The sequence below is a fragment of the Bos javanicus genome, chromosome 14, assembly GCF_032452875.1.
Source record: "Bos javanicus breed banteng chromosome 14, ARS-OSU_banteng_1.0, whole genome shotgun sequence".
NCBI lineage: Eukaryota > Metazoa > Chordata > Mammalia > Artiodactyla > Bovidae > Bos > Bos javanicus.
In genome coordinates, this window is record NC_083881.1 from 62,171,883 (window position 1) to 62,197,076 (window position 25,194).

At 37.9% G+C, this 25,194-nt stretch overlaps 1 protein-coding gene across 5 annotated transcripts in view; it reads left to right on the forward strand.

Annotated features, from left to right (window-relative positions):
• UBR5 (ubiquitin protein ligase E3 component n-recognin 5) overlaps window positions 1–25,194 on the forward strand; it is a 137,468-nt gene that overhangs the window by 64,306 nt on the left and 47,968 nt on the right. For all 5 annotated transcript variants that reach the window (XM_061439243.1, XM_061439246.1, XM_061439245.1 and 2 more), the window contains exons 10-22: window positions 5,721–5,837; window positions 5,922–6,032; window positions 6,634–6,788; window positions 8,297–8,414; window positions 12,456–12,640; window positions 14,849–14,958; window positions 16,086–16,198; window positions 17,504–17,647; window positions 17,742–17,853; window positions 18,020–18,174; window positions 18,468–18,665; window positions 22,994–23,204; window positions 24,195–24,321. In XM_061439243.1, the coding sequence (XP_061295227.1) occupies window positions 5,721–5,837; window positions 5,922–6,032; window positions 6,634–6,788; window positions 8,297–8,414; window positions 12,456–12,640; window positions 14,849–14,958; window positions 16,086–16,198; window positions 17,504–17,647; window positions 17,742–17,853; window positions 18,020–18,174; window positions 18,468–18,665; window positions 22,994–23,204; window positions 24,195–24,321 (1,856 nt within the window). The remainder of the gene's footprint in view (window positions 1–5,720; window positions 5,838–5,921; window positions 6,033–6,633; window positions 6,789–8,296; window positions 8,415–12,455; window positions 12,641–14,848; window positions 14,959–16,085; window positions 16,199–17,503; window positions 17,648–17,741; window positions 17,854–18,019; window positions 18,175–18,467; window positions 18,666–22,993; window positions 23,205–24,194; window positions 24,322–25,194) is intronic.

Below are 25,194 nucleotides of genomic sequence, written 5' to 3' on the forward strand. Positions count from 1 at the left end.
GGAAGAAAGAAGTCAAGAAACACCTGGAGTAACAGGCAAATTTGGCCTTGGAGTACAGAATGAAGCAGGGCAAAGGCTAATAGAGTTTTGCCAAGAGAATGCACTGGTCATAGCAAACACCCTCTTCGAGCAACACAAGAGAAAACTCTACACATGGACATCACCAGATGGTCAACACCGAAACCAGACTGATTGTATTCTTTGCAGCCAGAGATGGAGAAGCTCTATACAGTCAGCAAAAACAAGACTGGGAGCTGACTGTGGCTCAGATCGTGAACTCCTTATTGCCAAATTCAGACTGAAATTGAAGAAAGTAGGGAAAACCACTAGACCATTCAGGTATGACCTAAATCAGATCCCTTATGATTATACAGTGGAAGTGAGGAATAGATTTAAGGGACTAGATCTGATAGAGTGCCTGATGAACTATGGGTGGAGGTTCTTGACATTGTACAGGAGACAGGGATCAAGACCATCCCCATGGAAAAGAAATGCAAAAAAGCAAAATGGCTGTCTGGGGAGGCCTTACAAATAGCTGTGAAAAGAAGAGACGCGAAAAGCAAAGGAGGAAAGGAAAGATATAAGCATCTGAATGCAGAGTTCCAAAGAATAGCAAGGAGAGATAAGAAAGCCTTCCTCAGCAATCAATGCAAAGAAATAGAGGAAAACAACAGAATGGGAAAGACTAGAGATCTCTTCAAGAAAATTAGAGATACCAAGGGAACATCTCATGCAAAGATGAGCTCGATAAAGGACAGAAATGGTATGGACCTCACAGAAGCAGAAGATATTAAGAAGAGATGGCAAGAATACACAGAAGAACTGTACAAAAAGATCTTCACGACCCAGATAATCACGATGGTATGATCACTCACCTAGAGCCAGATATCCTGGAATGTAAAGTCAAGTGGGCCTTGGAAAGCATCACTACGAACAAAGCTAGTGGAGGTGATGGCATTCCAGTTGAGCTATTTCAAATCTTGAAAGATGATGCTGTGAAAGTGCTACACTCAATCTGCTAGCAAATTTGGAAAACTCAGCAGTGGCCACAGGACTGGCAAAGGTCAGTTTTCATTCCAATCCCAAAGAAAAGCAATGCCAAAGAATGCTCAAACTATCGCACAGTTGCACTCATCTCACACGCTAGTAAAGTAATGCTCAAAATTCTCCAAAAGTTTGATAAGTGTATCACAAATGTAATTTAATAATGAAGTAAGAGCAAGGGAGAAGTGATCATAAAACAGAAAAGAAGCCAGGCATACGGAGAAAATGGAAACATAGGCAGGTGAGGGGAATGAAGTGTGAATAAGGACAGTTGATCAGATTGGGCTGTGTAGCCTGTAGTTGTGTAATGTCTGTTTCAGCCATAGTGCACAGTACAGTCTGCTGTTAGAGCTGCTACTTAAGTTGGAAAACTAGTGTTTGTTGAGAACAGGAAAGTTTAAAAAAAAAAACAAAAACCAAGTTTTGTGGGGAGAAAATTAGGAGTAATAAGACCAATTTTTAAAAAACAGAAGTCAAAATTAGTAGGAGTTCAAGTTGCTATGCTTAATGACTTAAACTTTGGCCATTAGGTAATTTGTATTATATTTTTAGCATTTTTCATCCCCTTTGGGGAGAGATTGCTCATTTGGGTGATGACCTGTTTATTGTTTAGAGAATTGCAAATTTGTTGATTAGATTCAGCTTCTAAATAATTTGATTTTGTTTACAAATAAAAAAGCTAGAAACTACCGATCTTTAAGGAAATACGCATATCCACCTTTTCCAGGTTGAAACAGGCCCTAGCTTGCACAGCAGCAGCCATTAGTATTTCATTAAAACAATAAAAACATTGTTTTCTATGATATTCTGAAGTGTGTGAGCTAAAATACTGTGCTACTGTATTTGATTGCTTTGTATTTCTCTACAAACTCATCTCAATCAGGCGAGAAACAATAGGTGATTTTTTCCATCTTCCTTTGGTTGGTGGTTTGTGCTGTCCATCCACATTTGTCCATAATGGATGTTCAGGGTCTTCGGGGGATGTTCAGGGTCTTCGGGATTCACTTACCTCAGGACTCCTGAGCTGGGGAGCCCTGGCCCATTATTGAGGGGTGCAGGCCAGTCAGTTCTGAGAGAGCCTCACACACCATACTCTTGCTATACCACGACTTGTTCAGGGTTGTACTGCTCTGCCAGGGCTTTTACTCAGAAAGTTCGAGTTGAGATGCGTTTGTTCAGTTATCAGTGTGCTCCTACCATGTGCCAGGTGCCAAGCTAGCCTGTGGGAACATAGAGGTAGATTTGTTACGGACCAGCCCACACGACTGAAGCGACTTAGCAGCAGCAGCAGCCTGTAGGGAACTCAATATGGAAGACAAACATTGACATAATATGAAATGTGTTCACAGTACCACCAATCCTAGGTTGAAGCTGGGAATCTGGTATTTAGGGGTTTAGAGTGGGGAATGACTAATACCACCTGGTATTAGATTAAGATTTGAGAGATTTGGCAAAATCTTCACAGAGGAGATGACTTTTAAGCAGCATTTTTAAAGTTAAGTGAGCGTTAACCAAGATGCAAAAGCATTCCAAGCATATCAGTATGGGCCTAGAGTCACGAAAGGACAGGGTGTGTTTGTGGAACAATGAGAAATTTGGAATTACTGCTGTGTGGTGGGAAGAAGAGAAGAGCAAGATGGAGCAAGACCAGAGGGCCCTAGATGAAGAGTTAGGATGTTGTTCTGCCAACAAAGTTCTTAGAGAAATGACATGATGAGATTGGTGGGGTTTTGTTTTGTGTGTTTTTAAGTAGACAAGCACTATTGGTATCGGAGAAAGATAGGAATAGGAACAATTCTATGCCTATTCTTAACAGTTAAGGACTGGTAAAATTGTTTATAGAGAGGGGAATTGCAAGGATCTCAACCAAAGCAGAGGATAAGATGGTTGGATGGCCATCACCAACTCAATGGACATGAGTTTGAGTAAACTCTGGGAGTTGGTGCTGCAGTCCATGGGGTCACAAAGAGTTGGACACGACTGAGCGACTGAACTGAACAACCAAAGCAGTGACAGTGAGGACAGAGGAAGGAAAGAATCTGAGGGGAAGGTGAGACAAGGATAACATTGGTTTGCTAATCACCATATGGTTGAGAAGAGAGAAGTTGAAGAGAGGGCTCAGACTCCTTTGTGGCTTTCCTATTACAGGGTAGGTGGGTGGGTGGAGGTCCTTCATGGAGATAGGGACTGCAAGGGGCATGCAGCTTTGGAGGTGGTGATGAATTCACTTTGGAGATGTTATGTTGCTTTTACAACATCCAGGTAGTTTAGTCTGCAGGTTAGTCTGGAGATAGGAGAATGACACGTTGAACAGCATGGTGCCCAGTCACATATAAACCTGAAGGTGGAGCATAATTTGAATAAAGGGACAAGATCAGAATCTGGGTCAGGGAGTACAAGGGTGGTACAAAGGAAATGGAGAAAACAATCATGAAGATAAAAGGAAGACCAGAAGAGAGTAGTGACAGTAGTGACCTGTGAACAAGAGAGAAGGGAGGTTCTAGAGCTTGTGATGCATAGAGTCACATGGTTCAGAGTTGAAAGAGAAGATGAACTGATTGAGTAAATGCATGTGTTGGGAGAGTGTGTGATTTTCTCAGTTTTATCTCAAACTCACATCTATTGAGTCGGTGATGCCATCCAACCATCTTTATCCTTTGTAGTCCCCTTCTCCTCTTGCCTTCAGTCTTTCCTATATCAGAATCAGGGTCTTTTCTAAGGAGTCAGCTCTTCTTGGCTTCCTCTTTTTATAGTTTTGTCTCTTTCCCCACTACCCCCACCCCACCCCCGCCTGCCCTATGCAAATTAGGGCTACCCAGGAAGGGGGTGTGTTTGTTTCACCTGAGGTTCTCACTCAGGTCCGCAGATTTTTCCTTTATTCCTTTTTCTCGGGCTTTTCCCTTTCTTTGTCTGTCTTTTAGCTATTGCCATTTTGAACTCCTTTTTCCTATTTTAACTCCCTGACACATGGAGCATTGATGTGGCTGTTGCAAGACCAAGTGTCATTGTCAGTGAAAGCCAGTGAGGTGAAATGTATGCCAAGTAATTGTTCACTTTACTGTGAGTAAGACTGAGGGGAAGACTAGTTTGGATGGTTGTTGGGGTAATAAGAGTGAGTTGCATCCACTTGTGTCTATGAGTTATCCTTAAGCAGTGGAGAGGGACACTTCTTTCTCTGAGATTGTGGGGAGGGGAGAATGGTGTTTTTTCATTAAGTATATTGGGAGATAGGGAGTCAATTGATCCAATTCCATCATCTTTTTAACCAAGGGGTTGAGAAGGAATTATGAGGTTAGAAGTGTTAAAATTTGATGCAGTCATCCTGGAGAAAGTAGACAGTGGTTTTCAGATACCTATGGTGAAGGAAAGAGTATAATTGCTAAGTTGGAAAATTTCAAATTTGGTCTCTTCTGCATCCCTCCATAGGTGTAACAGATATGACTTGAAAGTAGAGCTGACTGGCACTGGTAGAATAAAAGATTAAAAATTAGTATTGTTTTTGTATGGCTCTGAAGTGTAACCTGTTATCAGTCTTGGCAGGCTGTAGCTGAGTCCCATAACCCATCTGAGATTGAAATTTGATAGAAACTTTAAAGATACTATTAGTTCCATGTACTCCTGAGCCAGAATTTCAAATTGAACAGAGAAGTTTTGCAGTAGCAAAAATACAACATAAAATCTGTTATTGGCAAGTTTTGCTGTGAGATTTCAGGGTAGTTTTATGACTGATCTCTCTGGCCTTAATATTAAAAAATTTATCACTTTATCATCGATATTTATTTACACTTATTGTTTAAACTTTTGCAAATTTAATTGCATTCCAACTTATTACTTGTACATTCTTTAAGTGAGCTTTTACCTTTAAAAGCAACGCAGACACTTGTTTGAGCAGCTTGGAATGGCCTCCAGGGACGGAGTCTTCTGTTTTGATACTCGACTTTCCTAGCTTCAGTGCCTTAGTCTGTTTTTTCTTCATTTATTCAACATGTTTATCAAGTGTCTACTGTGTTCACTGTTCTAAGAATGGGGGATACAGTGGTGAACAAGACAAAGCTTATATCTGAGTGAAATAGACTATGCATGCATGCTCAGTTGTGTCTGACTCTTTGGGACCCCATGGATTGTAACCTTCCAGGCTCCTCTGTCCATGGGATTTTCCAGGCGAGAATACTGGGATGGGTTGCCATTTCCTTCTCCAGAGGATCTTTCTGACCCAGGGTTCAAACCCACGTCTCTGGCATTCCAGGTGGATTCTTTACCACTGAGCCACCAGGGAAGCCTGAAGTAGACTATAAATGAGTAAATATAATCTGTCAAGTTGTGAAATGCTATGAACCAAAAGGACAGCAGAGTAAGGAGATGCAATATTAGAGTACTGATTTTGGAGATAGTGTGGTCAGGGAAGATCTCACTTGAGCAAACTTGATTGAGGAGAAAGAGAGTGAGTCACCTGAAAAACAGGGCAAGAGACCAGTAAGGACCAATAAGGTGGGATCCTGGCAAGAGCAGGGAGAAGGCCAGTGTGACTGGAAAAGGGTGAGTTCAGGGAGGGGACCTTGCTAAAGGGGTTTATGTGTTCACATAATCCAGATTAGATGTAGTAATTAATGTGATGTACCCAAATCATCAGGTTTGGCAGTTGTTATATTTATACTACTATATTATTTTCACTATAGGATGGAACAAAATTCATCTGTATTGGGGCTCTATATTCTGAGCTTTTGGCTGTCAGCAGTAAAGGAGAACTTTATCAGTGGAAGTGGAGTGAATCTGAGCCTTACAGAAATGCACAGGTATTTCATTATATTAAATCTTTCATTAAGTAGCTCTCCAAATCAATATGCAAAATGACAATCACTTTTCTTATGCTTTCAAAGAATCCTTCCTTACATCACCCACGAGCAACATTTTTGGGGCTAACCAATGAAAAGATAGTTCTCCTGTCTGCAAATAGCATAAGAGCAACTGTAGCTACAGAAAATAACAAGGTAAGACATCCTGTGATAAACATTTCTTAAATTCTTGATTTTCTTCCTTTCCCTGCCCCCTTTCCATCTTTTCATTTCTATCTTTCTGTCTAACTTAAACCTACAAATACCAAGTGTCTTAGGCCTTAGTACTGTAATCCAGTGTATAATCTTTTCTGTTTTATCTCTATTTTATAATAGTTTTTATTTTATAACAGTTTCAGAGAGATCTTTCTACTTAAGGGAAGAAAAAATATTCAAGCTAAGTGCTGACAAAAGAGATACTGAAGAGCTATAATAGATAGAGGAAGTATAGCTATTATACTATCCTCAGATTATCAGTTTGACTTTAGAGTCACTAAATTCTTTTAAAAATTGTTGGAGCAGATGTTTATTTTCAATTAATGCCTTAGAACCATCTATTTCAGTACTATGTTGATTGATTTGTGTGAAGGAAGTAATTTAGTTTCTAGTCTCATTAAGAACCTTTTCCTAATTACTTGTTTTTCTTTCCTGTAGAATTCTGGTCCACAGTGTAGATATTCCTTGCCCTTGTTTTGACCACAGTCCCTTGGAAAAGATTACGTGTTTTTACTTAAGCTTGTGATATTTTATTCTTCAGGTTGCTACCTGGGTTGATGAAACTTTAAGTTCTGTGGCTTCTAAATTAGAGCACACTGCCCAGACTTACTCAGAACTTCAGGGTGAACGGATTGTTTCTTTACATTGCTGTGCCCTTTACACCTGTGCACAGCTGGAGAACAATTTATACTGGTGGTGAGTATCACAGAGGGGTATTTCTTACCATTGGAGGCTTTCATGTACATTATGGTGGTGGTTGTTCAGTCATGTCTGACTCCTTGCAGCCCTATGGACTGAAGTGCCCCAGGCTTCCCTGTCCTTCATTATCTCCCAGAGTTTGTTCAAACTCTTGTCCATTGAGTTGGTGATGTTTATGTACATAGATAGGTGCTTTAAGTAGTCAAAGCAATAGAGAAGGTCAGTTGAAAGATAATGCTTTAGACTCACAGATATAGAAAACAACTTGTGGTTATCAAAGGGGTAAGGGGGCAGGGGAGAGATAAAGTAGGAGTCTGGGATTAGCAGATTCAAACTACTATAAATAGGTAAACAACAAGCTCTTACTGAATAGCACAGGGAACTATATTCAGTATCCTATAATAAACCATAATGGTGAAGCAAAAATAGAATATGAAAAAAATATATACATACTGTATACATATTATACATACACTCTTTTTCCTGTTCTGTGTGTATGTGTAGCTGAACCACTTTGCTGTGCACCAGAAACTGATGCAACGTTATAAATCAACTATTAAAAAAAAAGATGCTTATACAGAGGGAAATTTTCACCTTGGAGCAAAGTAACATTAAAAATAAACCTTAAGATTAAAAAAAGGTTACAAAAATAATATATACTTAGTGACTATAATTTTGAAATTTTTAAAAAGTATAAGTAGAAATAAAAATCACTTATAATCCTACAACCTGAATATAACTACTGTTAACATTTTGGGTATGTTTTATTAATCCTTTTTTGTATGTATAAATGTGTATTTTGCTTTTGCTTAATTAAAAACAGTACTTTTTATACTTTTTTCATTTAACAGTAACATAAAATAGAAATTTATTAAAGTATTTCATTGCCTGAATATTCTGTGCCTCACTTTATTCCTTTAGTTTTCAAAAGGGACTTTAAATATGTTTTCTGTTGTGTTTTAAGAAATCAGCAACTTTGCATTGGTAAAAATAACATAGGGAGATCTACTAATTAAAACAGAATTAAATTAGTTAAACTAAACAAGAAAATGTCAAATGATGAATTTCCTGTAAATTTTAATCCTTAATGATTAAATAAGGGTTAATAATAAAAGTTGGTCCAATTATATACTGTCAGACCTGTGATCAAGTTATTATTAGTAAATTGCACACGTTAATATTATACTGAGGCAAAAATGTTAGAGAAGAAATAGTGGCTCAGACGGTAAAGCGTCTGCCTACAACGCGGAGACCTGGGTTTGATCCCTGGGTTGGGAAGATCCCCTGGAGAATGAAATGGCAACCCACTCCAGTACTCTTGCCTGGAAAGTCCCATGGACAGAGGAGCGTGGTAGGCTACAGTCCATGGGGTCGCAAAGAGTCGGACACGACTGAGTGACTTCACTTTCAATAACAGTAATAGTTAAATACAATGTGTGAAATTTTAGATTTGTTTAATGGCTTCTTTGCTGCTTATTTGTCCAATTTTTGCTTTTCACTTTCAGGGGTGTAGTGCCTTTTAGTCAAAGGAAAAAAATGTTAGAGAAAGCTAGAGCAAAAAACAAAAAGCCCAAATCTAGTGCTGGTATTTCTTCAATGCCGAACATCACTGTTGGTACCCAGGTAAGTGATTAGAATTAAGTCTATCTTAAGGGACATTGTTGCTCTTCAAAATCAGTTTCTTTCCCTGTACTTAATTCCCCCATAGACAGTTTTCTAAATGAACGTCATTTGAAGGACTAAGTTCCAGTGGTATGTATGTGCCACATCACTTTTTATTCAATAACTGAGTCACGTATAGATTCTGCCCTGATGTCAGTTGGTTTTCCTGTGTGGCCAGGATCCTAGATTTGCCTGATTTTAGGAATCATTCTGTACTTAACTGTATAGCCAGGAACTGCTTACCTGAAACATTCCTTCAGTTGGTTGGTGGTAGGACCCAGGCTTCATTGTGTTTAACAAACACCAGATGATTCTTAACAACCAAGCAGTTTGAAAGATTTTGCTCTCTGGTCATACTGTCAGCATGAGACAGGAGGCTTCATCAAATCCCTGTGCTTCTACTAGTTTCTGTGTTTTGATTCTGAGATGGTTTTGAAGCAGGAATCAGAGTTCCTGTTCGCGAAGCCAAAGAATGAAATCCATGAACACACAAATGCTCACAGTAGCAAGTGAGTAAGATTTATTAGAGAAGAGGAAAGTACAAAGCTCTCAGCATAGACACTGAGAGGGAGGGGGTAAAGAGTCCCCCCAAAACACGGGGATTACAGCAGCTTTATATCTTTACCAGTATTAATCTGTACATTTTTGGTTGGTTCCTGTCCTTAAAATCCGTTATTTTTAATCAATCAATTTAAAGGTCCAGATGCTTAACATCTTTATGGTTTCTCTTGATCCTAGGATTAAATCACCACCCTTCTTCATGCCCACTGGACGTTTTATAATGGACCAAATGTATGGGTTTAAGATTAATGATCACCAGTTGTTTTTCCCTCAGCATATGAAACAGAAGTTAATCACTGCTGTTCCCTGGATCTGCGTGTTGATAATTTATCAGTCCAAGGACATAAATTGCTAAATCTCTTCAGTTGTGTCTGACTCTTTGTGACCCCTATGGTAGCCCACCAGACTCCTCTGTACATGGGATTCTCCAGGCAAGAATACTGGAATGGGTTGCTGTTCCCTCTTCCAGGAAATCTTCCCGACCCAGGGATCCATCGCGCCTCCCTTATGTCTCCTGCATTGCAGACAGGTTCTTTGCCACTAACACTACCTGGGAACCCAGACCAAGGATACATTCCAGGAATTGGGGACAAAGGGTATAGCTTTAGGCTAATGGAGGGAGATGTATATTGAAAACAAGGTCTCAGAGTCCTACACTGCCTAACAATTTCTACCTCAGCTTTAGGCTCATATATATCTGATGGAAGGTGATTTTTCTAGTATCCCAGTGGTTCTCAAAGTGTGATCCAAGGACTCCTGCTGCCTTCTCAGCCCTTTCAGGGGATCTGTAGAGTCCTTCTTTTTCCAGTTACCTATCTTTGTTAAGGCTGAGTTGTCTTTATATACTTTAGCTAAAGTAACATATCATGGCAAATTGAATGCAAAAAGCATACCTGGGACTCCAACTGTCTTACGTTAAATTAGACATTGAGATCTACAAAAATGTAAACAATGCCACTTTTCTTGGCTAGTTTTTTTAAAAATGTTTTTTTTTTTTTATAAATTATGCATATTAACATGGGGTTTATTAATTTTAAGTATATACTTAAAGTTTATCAGTTTTAATTACTAACATGTTAAATACCAACTCTAACCCATATAAACAAAGCATTTTGGGGTCCTTGGAAATATTTAATGGGGTAAGATAGTCTTGATACCGAAAAAGTTTAAGAACTACTGTTATACTTCTGATTCATTAGATTTTTATAGGAATTTATCTTCAGGATAAAAGTTGATGTTTATATTATTATAGCAAGTGCTGCAATGATTGTTTAAGGACTTTAAGTCTCTTTTGTTGCATGACATGGCACTAATTCCCTCATCTAACATTTTTTTTTTCAATTCAGCTTTTTCACTAAAGATGGTATCATTTACATTACCTATTTCTTACAAAGTAATTACTAGTTTAGCTGTTTTGTCTAAAACTCAGTTTAATAATGTATTTGTTATTTTTGTTTGGGCTTCCTATTTGTGGTTGTCTTGTTCCTGCTCCTTTGTAACCTTCCAGCTAGGAAGTTTTTAGTGATGACCCATTATTTTATTTTTTGTTTAGTCTTAATTATTTATGTCAGTTGCTTCAGACAGATCTCTCACTTCTAGTAGCAACCCTTTACTTATTCAGTTCACATACTGATCTCTTACGTTTCCAAAATTCCCTATTTATTCAACTCCCGTATTAGCCAGATATCGTAGCAGATGCCTTATTAGCATGAAGGATGGCATTACTATAGACAGGGAGGAAAGAAAAAATCCTTCAAATGTGCACCGAAGGAAAGCTTTAAGCAAAATAGCTTGGTGCTAAATTGCTGGAAAAGAGCATATTCCAGTACTTTAGTGCAGAACTAAGGTTCTGTTTTAAAGTGTAGGAAGCAGGAGGATTAAGGCAGCCATGGCCACAGAATGGGGAAAGCATTCATATGTTTGCATCAGAAAGAATTGTTGATCGACTTCTCTGGTGGCTCAGATGGTAAAGCATCAGCCTGCAATGCGGGAGATCTGGGTTCAATCCCTGGGTTGGGAAGATCCCCTGGAGAAGGAAATGGCAGTCTACTCCAGTACTCTTGCCTGGAAAATCCCACGGGCGGAGGAGCCTGATAGGCTACTGTGCAAAGGGTCGCAAAGAATCGGACATGACTGAGCGGCTTCACTTCTGAGTTTGCAGCAGCATCTGCATTCACAGATTCTAACTGTTGAGAGTAGTATATTTAGCAAATACTCCTTGCATGTCTGTTGTGTACTGGATACATACCTCCTTGTCTTTAAGGTGCATTTATTTTTATTCTAAGATATTAATAACTTATTCTCTAATATAGTTTGCCATATTTCTTTTATAATTATAGCCTTCTTATTAATCCTCTTTCAGGATTTAAGCTTTCACTGGCATTTTTTGAAAATTTATGGATGAAACCTCTCTTTTAAGTCAAGCTAAGCATACCCTTTCAAGAAGTTGTCTCTTAACTACTCATTCTATGCCACAGAACTGTATTTAACGACAGAACTTTTACTCTTTGTCAGTATTTCCAGTTCTGTACTCCTGTGTGTTATCTTCTTCTGTATGACTTATATTTAATTATAACTCCCACCCCCAAAATCTTTATGTATGCCACTGTCAAGTATAAGGTAATCATTAGTTATTGAATGACTGAACAGAATGTCAGTAAGTTTTGGGCTACTTTAGAAATCAAAAGAGATTTCCAGAAATAATGTTCATATCACAGTAGTAGCTTTTGTTGGTGCATGTGGCAGGGCCACGTTACAAGTTAATTGGTTTTAGAGTATGACCTGGGGGTGCTCCCTGGCAATAAGAATTTATAGGTTTTTCACTCTTGAATACAGTTAACTTCTAACACTAATGTCTACATATTCTGTTTTTTTAATGTAAGAGAAAACTTACATTAGTTAAAATTCTAGCTTATAGAAAACAGTCTTCTGAGGGAAACAAATACCTGTAGAGATGAAGTTTATGGAGCCTATATATAGCATCATGAATTAAGGGAGAAAATAATTGCAAATTATAAGAAACAAAAAAAAATAATTGTTTTGTTTACATTTTACTTATAATAACCTTTGTAGTTTCTTCTGTGCTGTTTCTTTTCTATGTCCTTGTAGCAGAATGGTCAGGGTATTTGCTGCGTGAAATATCAGTTCAGTTCAGTCACTCAGTCGTGTCTGATTCTTTGTGACCCCATGGACTGCAGCACACCAGGCTTCCCTGTCCATGACCACTCCCAGAGCTTGCTCAAACTCATGTCCATCGAGTCGGTGACCAGCCATTTCATCCTTTCCTCCTGCCTTCACTCTTTCTCAGTATCAGGGTATTTTAGTTTGTTTTTAGCAAGTGTGCTAAAATTATTCCTGCTCTTTGATTTTGGGAACACATAACTCTTCTAGTTTGTTTAAAAATTATGTCATTCTGATGGTGATTTTTCTTTTGTTTGCTAGGTATGCTTAAGAAATAATCCTCTCTATCATGCTGGAGCAGTTGCATTTTCAATTAGTGCTGGGATTCCTAAAGTTGGTGTCTTAATGGAGTCGGTTTGGAATATGAATGATAGCTGTAGATTTCAACTTAGATCTCCTGAGAGCTTGAAAAGCATGGACAAAGCTAGCAAAACTACTGAAGCCAAGTAAGTACTATGTCTTAACTAATCTTGATTTTTCTAGTTTGCTCTGTATATGAAGGAGGATAATCAAGGGAGACTTAGGAGAGCTATATGGTGACTTATAAAAGTGTTAACATGTGGGGTCTTGTTAAGATCCCCATGAGTTTTGACAGGAACTGGTAAAATTTACTATTTGCAGTTTCGTTAATATTTGTATATTAGTTATTCTTAATGTTTAGTGGCCAGAAGGGCCAATATAGAGTTCTCTCTTAATGTCTGTGTTTGGTCATAGAGTGTATCCTTCGAAGGTGGTATATAGCAGTGACAATGTGTTCAGCCTTACTGTCTTAGGCAGACTTTTGCCTACTCTCTTCTTGTATAATCATGTTAATCACCTAACATCTTGCCTGCATCTTGATCACTGGAAGGGTTTTATAGGTTAATGTACTGGGGAGGGAAATTCTATAAAGGATTTTTGTGAATTTTGGGGTGGGGGATAATGTGAACAGAAATAGCACTGAATTATATAAAACCTACATTCTGGAGCTAGCTTACTATTTGGGAGCCATGTACAGATCTTAACACCTGTACTTTTAGAAGCATCTACTCATCTTTAAAAATACTGTGTATTATAATTTGGCTGTTTGGTACTTGAGCTTTAATAAAGTTTCAAAATAGCTTTTTTCTTAATTTTATAAAAATACATGAACATTATAGAAATATGGAAAAGTAACACATCACATTGTAGAAATAACATTTTAAATATTTTGATGTACTCTTTTTCTAAATGTATACAAGCAGTTGAAAAGAAATGATTGGGACTGTACTACACAAAAACCCTGTACTGCAGGGTTTTTATATTTCTGTAACTTTTTAGTTCAAATGAATACAATGATTATACAAGGATTACTGCTAAGTTTAAAAATATTCTTTTGTAATTCATGCCCAATTAAGATATTTTGCTTTGCTTTGTGCTTTAGACTGTCTTGTTTTTAAAAATAGATTTATAGATTTTCCCTCTGCTTATATTGATTTTTTTTTTAAGTCTTAAAAACAGCATTTATGAAACTTTGTAAAGGGTATTTGAAATCTTTTTGATATGCATAAAATGAAATTAAAATAGGTTGTTGTATTTATATTTTGTGATTTATTAAGATTTTCAAAATCTTCCTTGAAATTTGCCATCTATATTAATATACTTAGTAAAAGAGCTAAGGTGAAATTAAATGTTGAGACGATAATCATTTTCATGTCAATAGCCTCTTCTAGTCATGGAAATGTGTTGACTTTAAGCGTGCTGGTGATGAGTCAGTGCTGGCTGGCTTCCACCGTCACAAGATGTGCAGAGCAGCCATGAGTATCCACGTATGCTTGTACGGCACATGTTGCTAAGATGCTTGTGAACATAACACTGTTTTTCCCTGGACTATTTTTTTTAAACTCAGGTGAAATTCCTGACAGGAAAAATAGCAGATGAGAGAATTAAGATGATGGCCCTGATTATAATACATACTAGAATGATCTGTATATGACAAATTTCTGAGTAATACATGACTTTTCTGTGTAAAAATTGACTTCTGCCATTTAATGAATAAAAATGTTTTTTTTTTTTTATCATCTGTAGTTGCTGTAGTTATCTTCTCAAGTATAGCATTAATGAAATAACTGAAGGAAGAGGGATAGTTTATTAATACTATAGTTTTCCATTTCAGTTACAGCAGGTGGTTATTCTTGAACTGTCTGGTGTTTAACAAACTTTTATAAACCACTGCAAGTAGAGTTTTTCTTTTGAAATCTAGGAAATTAATGATCTGGAGGACTTTTTATTTATTTGCCTTTACCATCTTTTCAGTTAAACTGCTGTATACAAGTCAGGGTTCAGTAAAGTGTGAAACTTGTTTGCTCAAGAGGCTTATGATACAGCTATGTAGACAAATTGAGTGTAGCTTCTGTTGTTATTCCTAGATAGGGCTTATCTGAATCATTGTTCCAAGTTGTTGATAGCTTCACACAGTGTATTTCTTTCCTGCTTTAAAACATTATTTAAAATTTGAGATGTGCACTGTGTATCTTTTTTAGTACCTTGCATTCTAAAGAATAATACAGTTTGTACGAGTTTTTACTATTTCATTCCCTTTTGAGAATAAACTTGAGTCTTATTATATAAGCCATTTGTAAGTTCCTAATGTTTTATTTTCCTAATTATAAAGAGAATGTTGTTTCTAACTGCAGGCCTGAAAGTAAGCAGGAACCAGTGAAAACAGAAATGGGTCCCCCACCATCTCCAGCATCTACATGCAGTGATGCATCTTCCATTGCCAGCAGTGCATCAATGCCATATAGTAAGTTTTATGTGTAGTATACATTGGTCAAAATAGGTGCCAGGCACACAGCTGTGTAGCTGTGTTCAGTTTGTGTTTCTGATTGGAGACAGCTCAGACTATTTTTAGTATAAATCTTTTAGTTTAAATTGTGCTCCTGCTAGTTTGATTTTTTAAAATATGCATATTTATTTATTTACTGAACTACAAGGCTTATGGGGCTTGCAGGATCTTAGTTCACTGACCAGGAATCAAACCTGTGCCCTCTGCAGTGGAAACTCAGAGTCCTAACCAATGGATCACTAGGGAAGTCCAGTGGTCTTATTTAAATGTAAAAACAATAGTTATAGTGTCGAATATTCATATTTTTGAGAGTTATAATTTTCCACAGTATATAAAATGCACTGCAGTAATAGAAGGAAGTAACGGCCACTCTCTAGAATATCTGCCTATCTTTGTTGAAACTGTTATTGTAAATTGGTTATGGCCTGGTCACAACTTTTTTTGCTCAGAATTTGTAGAATTTGCAAACTGAGGTTTGCTACTGCACCTTGGATATAAAGAAATTTTTTTTTTTTTTTAAAGCTTTCCAAAATGTATTTTTTAGTTGTGGTTGCTTCATACTTGAAATTGAAAGTTAATAGTCATTTTAATAGTCTTGTGTTAATTTTAAGGAAGCCCAACATATCTTCCTTTTTTAAACCTTGGTCCCATAGCCCTACTTTTGAGGGTCCAAAACAAGTGTTAAGTTTTTAAATTTTTTGCAGTTGTTTACTATGTGTTCGGAGAAGTCAGTGGCACCCCACTCCAGTACTCTTGCCTGGAGAATCCCAGGGATGGAGGAGCCTGGTGGGCTGCTGTCCATGGGGTCGCACAGAGTTGGACATGACTGAAGTGACTTAGCAGCAGCAGCAACTATGTGTTAATATCGTTAAGCATTAATGAAATTTTTTTTTTTAACCATGAGTTCACCTAAGTGAAAGTTAGTCACGAAGCCTGAATTCAGAAGGCAGTAGTTTGTGAAATATGTTCAGATATCTCAAATATGTATCCCTTTACAAATGATCTTTTTTCATATATTTAGATAAAATCTATAAAGTCTCTTTCACATTTTCTTTTTGGTACTTACCATTTTGTTGTTGTCTAAGAACGACGACGGTCCACCCCCGCCCCCAAAGAGGAGGAAAAGGTGAACGAAGAGCAGTGGTCTCTTCGGGAAGTCGTTTTTGTGGAAGATGTTAAGAATGTTCCTGTGGGCAAGGTTTGTTCCGAATATCTAAGAATTAATCACTAAGTGAACTCTAGTGGTATCGATTATCAAGGAGTTTGTGGTTGGTGAGTGCTCATCAGCCCTGTCCTCCAGGCTGCCTTGTCTGTCACCTCTGATCTCTTGGGCCCCATCCTCCCACCTGATGCACTGTCTTTGTCCTGGACAGAGGAACTGATGATGCTGCTGCCTGTCCTTGAGCGTTCATGGTGATAGGCTGCTTTTTAAAAAATGTTATTTTGAAATAATTTTAGATTTACAGAAAAATTGAAGATAACATTTTTTGGTACAGTGTATCCTTTGGGACTAATAATACACCATTTTCATGGAGTTGATCTTTCATAACATTTATAAATCTTACTACTATCTTTAAGCTTCCACTTTCTCTTCTGTTCTTCCTAGAGTGAGGGTCTCGCTCTCTGAGAAACCGAATGGATAGAGTTCATCAGCTGGAATGTTATTAACTTCACCTTTATCTTCACACATTCTTAATACAAAATGGGATGATAGCTATAGAGTATCTGCAGTGTACATCTTTTCCGGATGGCGTTTTACTTTCTTTAATGTGATGGTCTTTCCTTTATACTTAAAGGACCGATAACTTACGTCCTGCCATTTACAAAGGCCTTTCTCATGTACTATTCCATTTGGTTTCTTTAATAGAACTCTAGTTTATGGGCACCTTTTTTTTCCTCTAAGAAGAGCCCACTGGCTTAAAAGAAGTAAGTAACAAAAGTGGGACTCAGGTATTCTGATTTCAAGTGCTGTGCTCGGCTTTGTGTGCATTGCTCACTCTTATGGTGTCCATTATGGTAGCTACTGGCCAGGTATATGTAGCAAATTAAACTTACTAAAATTAGTAACATTTAAAAAGTCAGTCTCCAGTCACATCAGCTCCATGTGCTCAGTAGCCACTTCTGGCTAATGGCTGTCATGTTGGACAGCATGGATGTAGAGTGTTAGACCATCATCATAGAAGTTCTTTTGCACAGTGGAGTTCTAAACTAATAACGAGGGAGGGTAGGAGGAATTTGTGGATTGTGCTTGATTGCTAAACATCCACACGCTAATCACTGGTTGTGTGGGTCAGTTTTCCTACAGAAAATATGTCTTGGATATAGACATCAACGATAAATTTGTTGAGTGTGTTCAGATTAATTTTATAACTTTATGATCATTGAAGAAATATACTCATAAGGAATTTAATGCCTTCAGTGTTAAATTTACTCAATAATATAACTTGCATATTGATTTCATATGAGTTAGTGTTAACATTTATCATATCTACCTGTATTCTAGGTGCTAAAAGTGGATGGAGCCTATGTTGCTGTAAAATTTCCAGGAACATCCAGCAATACCAACTGTCAGAGCAACTCTGGTTCAGATGCTGACCCTTCTTCTCTCCTGCAGGATTGTAGGTTACTTAGAATTGATGAACTGCAGGTAAGTATGAAGGAGTCACCCACTCACCAGTTGAATGTTGGGACCTTGAGCATATTACAGATTTGAGAGCAAAATTCATTTTTGTGTCACACAGGTTGTCAAAACTGGTGGAACACCAAAAGTTCCTGACTGCTTCCAGAGAACTCCTAAGAAGCTTTGTATACCTGAGAAGACAGAAATATTAGCAGTGAATGTGGATTCCAAAGGTAAAGGTTTTGTAACTTTTCCAACTGGCGTACTCTATAAAGTGTAACAGTATGGAATGGAATGTGTCTGTATTTGAAATGTGACTGGGGATATATAATTTGGTGGGTACTTGCATTTACTAAAGATGTGTAACAAATTTTTTTTAACATCCGTGTATTTCTGAAGGTGTCCATGCTGTTTTGAAGACTGGAAATTGGGTACGGTACTGCATCTTTGATCTTGCCACAGGAAAAGCCGAACAGGAGAATAATTTCCCTACAAGCAGCATTGCTTTCCTTGGTCAGAACGAGAGGAATGTAGCTATTTTCACTGCTGGACAGGTATAGAGGCTTATTTTTGTTTTTGAAAATGTATATGACAACATCAGCTTTTTTGTGAAGCTGAGTTTGGTTCTAGTTTGCTTGTTATTAAACTAGAAGAATTTAGAAGAATTAGAAGAACTAGAAGAATTAAACAGAAGAATTTAGAATACTCAGCACATTTTTAATATTAAGTTTCTGTTTGGTCACTGTTACAAGCATATGTAAAATGTAATTTAAAAATAAATACACCTCTTGTAAAAATCAGACATGTATTTGATTGGGAGCCAAACTTGATTTCCCCTCTCTTATAGGAGTCTCCTATTATTCTTCGAGATGGAAATGGTACTATCTACCCAATGGCCAAAGATTGCATGGGAGGAATAAGGGATCCCGATTGGCTTGATCTTCCACCTATTAGTAGTCTTGGAATGGGTGTACATTCTTTAATAAATCTTCCTGCCAATTCAACAATCAAAAAGAAAGCTGCTATTATCATCATGGCTGTAGAGGTAATCTGGTTTTTTAAACTACTTAGCATTTCAATTGAGAAGACCCTGCTGGAGTCTAGGGAGACAGTTTTCAGTAGAGTATTTATTGCCCCTTTCCTATAGGAGCTAAGAGTATATTAGGATAAGAGAGAGGAGTATGCCGTTGGTCACAGTGTGATACAAGTGTTGGTAAGGCATGGACAAAGGTATAGAAGCACAGAAGGGAGGGGTTAAATTAGACTGTGACTGGAGAGGCTTCTCTGAGGAGATGTTGCCCAGACATAATTTGAAATAGTCAGGTAGGTGTTTCTTAGACACAGGATAAAGGTAGGAGGTGTTATCCCAGGCATGAAGAGTAGCCTTTGTGAATCTCAGTAATATATTGGGAGAACTTATACATTCTTTTGATTCTTTAAAACTAGAAGATAGGGCTCATATGGATCTATGAGTGGCAACTGATAAGGCAGGGAAAGGGATTGGGGTGCCTTGTGTATTAATCTACAGGACCTGAACATTCCCCTGAAAGCTAGGAGGAGAGGGTTTTAAGCTGCTGTATTTTTTTGTTTTTGTTTTTAAAGAAGATGAGCAGTGGATGGAAAAGCAGCAGAAGTTTAGAGACCAGATAAAAAAGCTAATGTAATTATTCATGTTAGAAACAAAGTAAGCTTGAAGTCTTGGAAATGAGGAGGGGATGGACTTAAGAGATCTTAAGGAAGTAGAAGCTTTGAAGCTTGATGACAGGATGGCAGCAGTAACGAAAGGAAGGGGTTATTAAAGCTTTGATTTAGGTGTGGTTGATGGGGAGATGAGAAATAGGAGAAACAAATGGGATAAGGCGAGATGAGTTTAGTTTTGAACACACTGTGGTTGAGATGTTTTTATTTGTTAGATGTGGAGGCAATACTGCTCTGAGTTATTGGAGCAATTTGAGTAGAGATTGACCTGATTTGCCTAACATTTTCAGAATACCACTGCTGACATGCTGAGAATACATGGGGGATAGTTTGGAAGTAAGGAGGCCAGTTAGGTGGAAGGTGCTGTTGGCTTGGCCCAGGAAGTGGAATGATGAGTGACTTGACTCTAGATATACTAGAAATGTTTTAAAGTAGATCCAACAGGATTTACTTATGGCCAAATACAGGGTGTCTCTTAGAGGAAGTAAGAGGGAGAACGGTTTTGAAGAATGATGTTGCCATTTATTGAGATGAGGACACTAAGGATGAATGAAGCAGGTTCAGGAGGGTAACATCAAGTTTGTTTAAGTTTCTTTTGTTTTTGGCTGCACTGGGTCCTTGTTGCGGCACAGAAGCTTTCTTGAGCTGTGAAGCTCGGGCTTAGTTTTCCCACAGTATGTGGGATCTTAGTTTCCCAATCAGGATGGAATCTGCAGATTCTTATCCACTAAACCACAACGGAAGTCTCTAAGTTTTGTATTAGATTATCTAAGAGGAGTTAGTGAAGAGAGAGTTGGGTGTGAAAGTTGGAAGACCAGAAGAGAGAGGACCAAACTGGAGAAGTGTATTTAGGAGCTGTCTGGATATCTGTGATATTTAAAGGAATTAAATGGCATGAGATTACTCAAGTCTTGGAGAAGGAAAAACCTAAGGACTTAGCCATTGGAGTAGTCTCAGCATTTAAATGCCAAGAGATAAAGAGGAACCTGTATAAAGGGACTGAGAAGGAGTTGGAGGAAAACTAGAATGAGTGTTGTCTTGGAAGCTAAGCCAAGAGCATGTGTCAAGCAGGATGTGTTGTTTCAAGTGCATCATGTGGTGCTGTAGGCCAGTGAGCCTTCACATCCTTTAAAAATTCTTGATTTGTTGCCAACATTCCAAGTCACAGGATTTATATTTAAAATTCAGATTTTCACTTGCTCTTAAAAAATTAGAAGACCTGATGACATTGGGCCATCACAGAACATTAATCTGCTCCTTTCAGGGGGCTATGCATGGTCTCTCCAGTTCATTGCAGAGAATGTTTAAAATTTGTTGCTGTGCATTCAGTGTCAGTCACCATTTATTACGTGGTTTATGTTACCTTGTTTTTTCAGCCAGCTTCCTCCATTCATTTTTATACTATTCCAAGTGCTTCTGTAGACCTAATAATTCTATGAACCCTGCACTTTGTCAGCGTCTCAATGGTAAAGATAAAACATGCCGTCATCCTAGGGGTAGGGATGAAGTGTGTCATCATTTATCTTTGTACCTCATTTACCAGGACTTGATGCACAGTAGACATGCAAGAAATTTTTGCCAAACTCTGTGTCTTGTTGGACTTCCCAGGTAACTCAGGTAAAGAACCCATGTGCCAGTGCAGGAAACACAGGAGACGTGGGTTTTATCCCTGAGTTGAGAAGGAAATGGAGGAGGAAATGGCATCCACTCCAGTATTCTTGCCTGGAAAATCCCATGGACAGAGGAGCCTGGCAGATTATAGTCCATGGGTTTGTAAAAGAGTCACACACGACTGAGCATGCACACATGCTGCCTTTTGTTATAAGAATAAGTGACAGCATATAGTGATGCAGAAAAAACTGTCTTGCTCAGACATAGTAAGTGAGGTATTGATACTGTCAGCATAATGGCCACTGCATGGTCTAGCAGGTTGGAGATGAGAGCTCCTATAGAGTAGCTGCTTCCAACCAGACAACCGATTTGTTTGAAAACATTCGATATCACAGCCATGTGCAGCAAAATATCTTAATTTTAGTTATTTCAGAATGTACTGTGCTTTTTATTCTATGGAGAGGTTTTGACATACTCTCTCAGTGTATTGATTAATGCGTGTTTGCCACTAGATTTTGACAAGTTTAGTCCTTTGTGGCCCACCTCATGTTCTTAAACTGGAGTTTGTAATTTATGGGGTCCCTTCACAGCCGTAGTCAGTCCCACACTCCAAATGGCGTGTCTCACATGTGTCACATACTAAAAACAGTTTTTTTGGTAATTTGTAAAGAGGTGGTAAGTTCAGAAGCATCTCTCTTCTTTCCTTTGTATTTCCATATATTCTTTTCCCACCTGCTTTCCTCTAGTTCCTAATTTTAGTTAAACAAATTTTCTTATTTTCCGTAACCTAAGGCTTCACATTCAGTCCAGTAAGTACCCTATAACTATAATTTACATGGTGAAAAAATACATTTCAACTCTTTGATATATTAATGCTGTGTCTTGGTTTGTTTAGGCTGCTAAGGTCGGAGTGACTTAAACAACTGAAATTTGCTTTTCATAGTTCAGGAAGGTGGGAAGTTCAGAATCAAGGCATGGGCGGATTTGGGGTCTGATGTGTTCTTTCCTGGTTCATGGATGGCCGTGTGTCCTCACACAGTGCAAGAGGGGAGCTCTGGTCTCTTCAGGCCCCTTTAAGGTCACTGATCACCTTCATGAAGGCTCCATTCTCACGACCTAATCACTCTCCAAAGGCACTACCTCCAGATACCATCACCTTGGTTATTATTAGGCTTCAGCATGAAGTGGGAGGGAACAGATACTCAGTACCTAGCATGCTGTTTCTCAGGTAGAAAATGGTATGATCCATAAGTAATTTATCATTACTACCTTGTCTTTGACAATGAAATGTGTATTTAGCTGTCACCTTTGGGGAGGTGCATCTGTCGTGATTCTGGGGAGGTAAAGGTTTTCGTTTTCATAGTGTGATGTAACCTTGGAGCACACAGGAGGGTGAGAATAAGCTTGGAGTGAAATGTATACCCTGCGCTTGATTGGCTAACAATAGTAATAGGGTTCTAGTTTGCTATTTGTATATGACGTAAATAAGAGTTCTATAAACTACGATCTGTGGGACTTCCCAGGTGGCGCTAGTGGTAAAGAACTCACCTGCCAACGCAGGAGGCTTAAGAGATACGAGTTCAGTCCCTGGGTCGGGAAGATGCCCTGGAAGAGAAAACGGCAACCCACTCCAGTAATTCTTGCCTGGAGAAAACCATGGACAGAGGAGCCTGGCGGGCTGCAGTCCATAGAGTCGCACAGAGTCGGACATGACTGAAGCAACAGCACACACACAAACTGCCATCTGTAGGTCCAGTCCAGCCCCTCCCATTCATCATTTGCACACTGTGTATCTGACTGATTTCCTGCTGCAGTTACTGAGTTGAGTTAGTTGCAGAAGCTGAAAATATTTATTGATCCTTTGCAGATCACTCTTCCATTCCTGTCAGTTGTTGTCTCTGCTTAAGGGTATCTTTAAGTTCAGCTTCTTTTGCCAGGTCACCTTAAATTGTCTACTTTCTGCAGAGCCGATTTTATTATTGTGTTGGCCATGTGAAATTTTTGACATGTGTATTGTGGTATGCAAATGCATTGAAGTTTTTTTCCTAATTTGTCTGAGCACAGAAACAAACCTTGATGCAGCACATCCTGCGCTGTGACTATGAGGCCTGTCGACAGTATCTTATGAATCTTGAGCAAGCGGTGGTTTTAGAGCAGAACCTACAGATGCTGCAGACATTCATCAGCCACAGATGTGATGGAAATCGAAATATTTTGCATGCTTGTGTATCCGTTTGCTTTCCAACCAGCAATAAGGAAACTAAAGAAGAAGAGGGTGAGATTAAGAACTATAACATGATCTTTAAAAGGAATTTTGGGCAGTTTTGAAAGTAGAAAAATTACTGAAAGAAAAGAAAATCACTGTAAAGAATTTGTGTATGGCTTTGTATATGTATTTTCACTTGGCTTTGTAAAATCTTGGAGTTTCAGAAGGTAACATTCTCAAAAGGTAAAAATGCCTGTTCTCTTGATAGGATGAGTATATAACATGAGTAAGTAAATTTTTCATCGGTGTGTTTCTTTTGTCTTAAATTCTCTTCTCTTTGTTTAGTACAAAACTATATACATAGAATCCTTAAGAGCTTGACTGGTTTTATAATTACAGGTGACTTTTATTACCATGAGACTTATTTAGCAAGTTAAGTCAAATTATATGGAGGCAACTTTTATCCCAGTTTTTAGAATGTAGAGGAGAAAATGAAATAGTGAGTTTTTAGATGTTTTTGGAGAAGTAAATAAGCTTTTCTTTTTGCCATAAAGTTTTTAATTGGCTGATTAAAGGGAGGAAACTGAAAACCTGAAGTGCAATTGTGTAATTCATAATGGTTTTCCTTATTTTGAATTCTACTGATGACATCCTGGTAGCTACATTTTTGAAGAGTGGTTTGCGAGTTTCTGACTTTTTATTCATTATCATTGACTGACTAAAGGATTCTAAGCAGTGTAGAAACTAAGACTGAGATACTGGTATGTCAGTCTTTTCTTCCTTGGTAGTGAGAGCTACATTTCCTCCTACTTGTGAATAATACTTTTTATCTTTGGGGTTGAAAAATAAGGCAGAATAAGGAAATAATTCATGTTAAAAGTCATAGTTCAATCTAGCTTAAGTGTTTATTCCTTTGAGGAGGCAAAATTAAGCTGTTATCCCTAGTATGTGAATTAGAACACTAAAACAGCAGCTAGCATTTGATGGCTTGTACATACTTAATCTCTTAGTTATTTTTTGAAGTTTAAATTGATCCTGATTTTTTCTCTTATGTTTCAGAAGCAGAGCGCTCTGAAAGAAACACATTTGCAGAAAGACTTTCTGCTGTTGAGGCCATTGCAAATGCAATATCAGTTGTTTCAAGTAATGGCCCAGGTAATCGGGCTGGATCATCAAGTAGCCGAAGGTAATGTGATTTTTACCAGGGAAGTTCAGTTGATGGAAATGTAATCCAAGTACAGAAGGAAACGTATCTGTTACTTCTCGTATACATGAATTGGTGGGTCCTTTTGTTTTTTTGTTCCTACCAATATCAGTCTGGGAAAAATATTTGACAGTATCTCATATTTAGGTATAGAATAGTAGGACCTAGGATCTTTAAAAAATTTGAGGTAATTTAGACAAGTAGTTTAAACTTGATTCTTTGAATGTGTTTTAAATTTTTCGTCATTCTTTTTTCCTAGGAAGTTATTTTCTTTAGTTGGAGAACAAATAATAATTGAAAGAACCTCAATCTTTTATTTTCAGATTGTTTACTTAGCTCAGTCTCTCAGATGTACTAATGATCTGGGAAGAAAAGAAAAGCTGGTGTATATTATGAATGTTCGGTATTTAAAATTTTCAGGCCTTCAGAGTTCTGGGATGGACAAAACTTACAACACATTAAAAATTACTAGATGTTTGAATAGATGAAGACTATAAAGAGTTCAGGATATAGGTGTTTCTTTTTTTACCTGAAGAGAAAAAGCACATTTATATTAGACATGAGAGCCAGAATTCTTGGATGCTTCACAAATCATTAATGTGGAAGCACTGCTTACTGTGCTCATGTTGTAAAGTCAACTTAAAATGAAGACTCTCTTTGCCTATTTGCTGTTCTATATTCAACTCTCCCTTTTAAAAATGATTCTTCTAAAATTGGTTCCAACCTGAGAGCGTCCCAGGTTCAAAAACATTCTGAGGTGAGATTTATCAAAAACTATTTATGGATGACCAAATTATAATTTAAAACCATACAGAAACATTATCTAGACTATGCAAAATGGAAATTATCACCAGC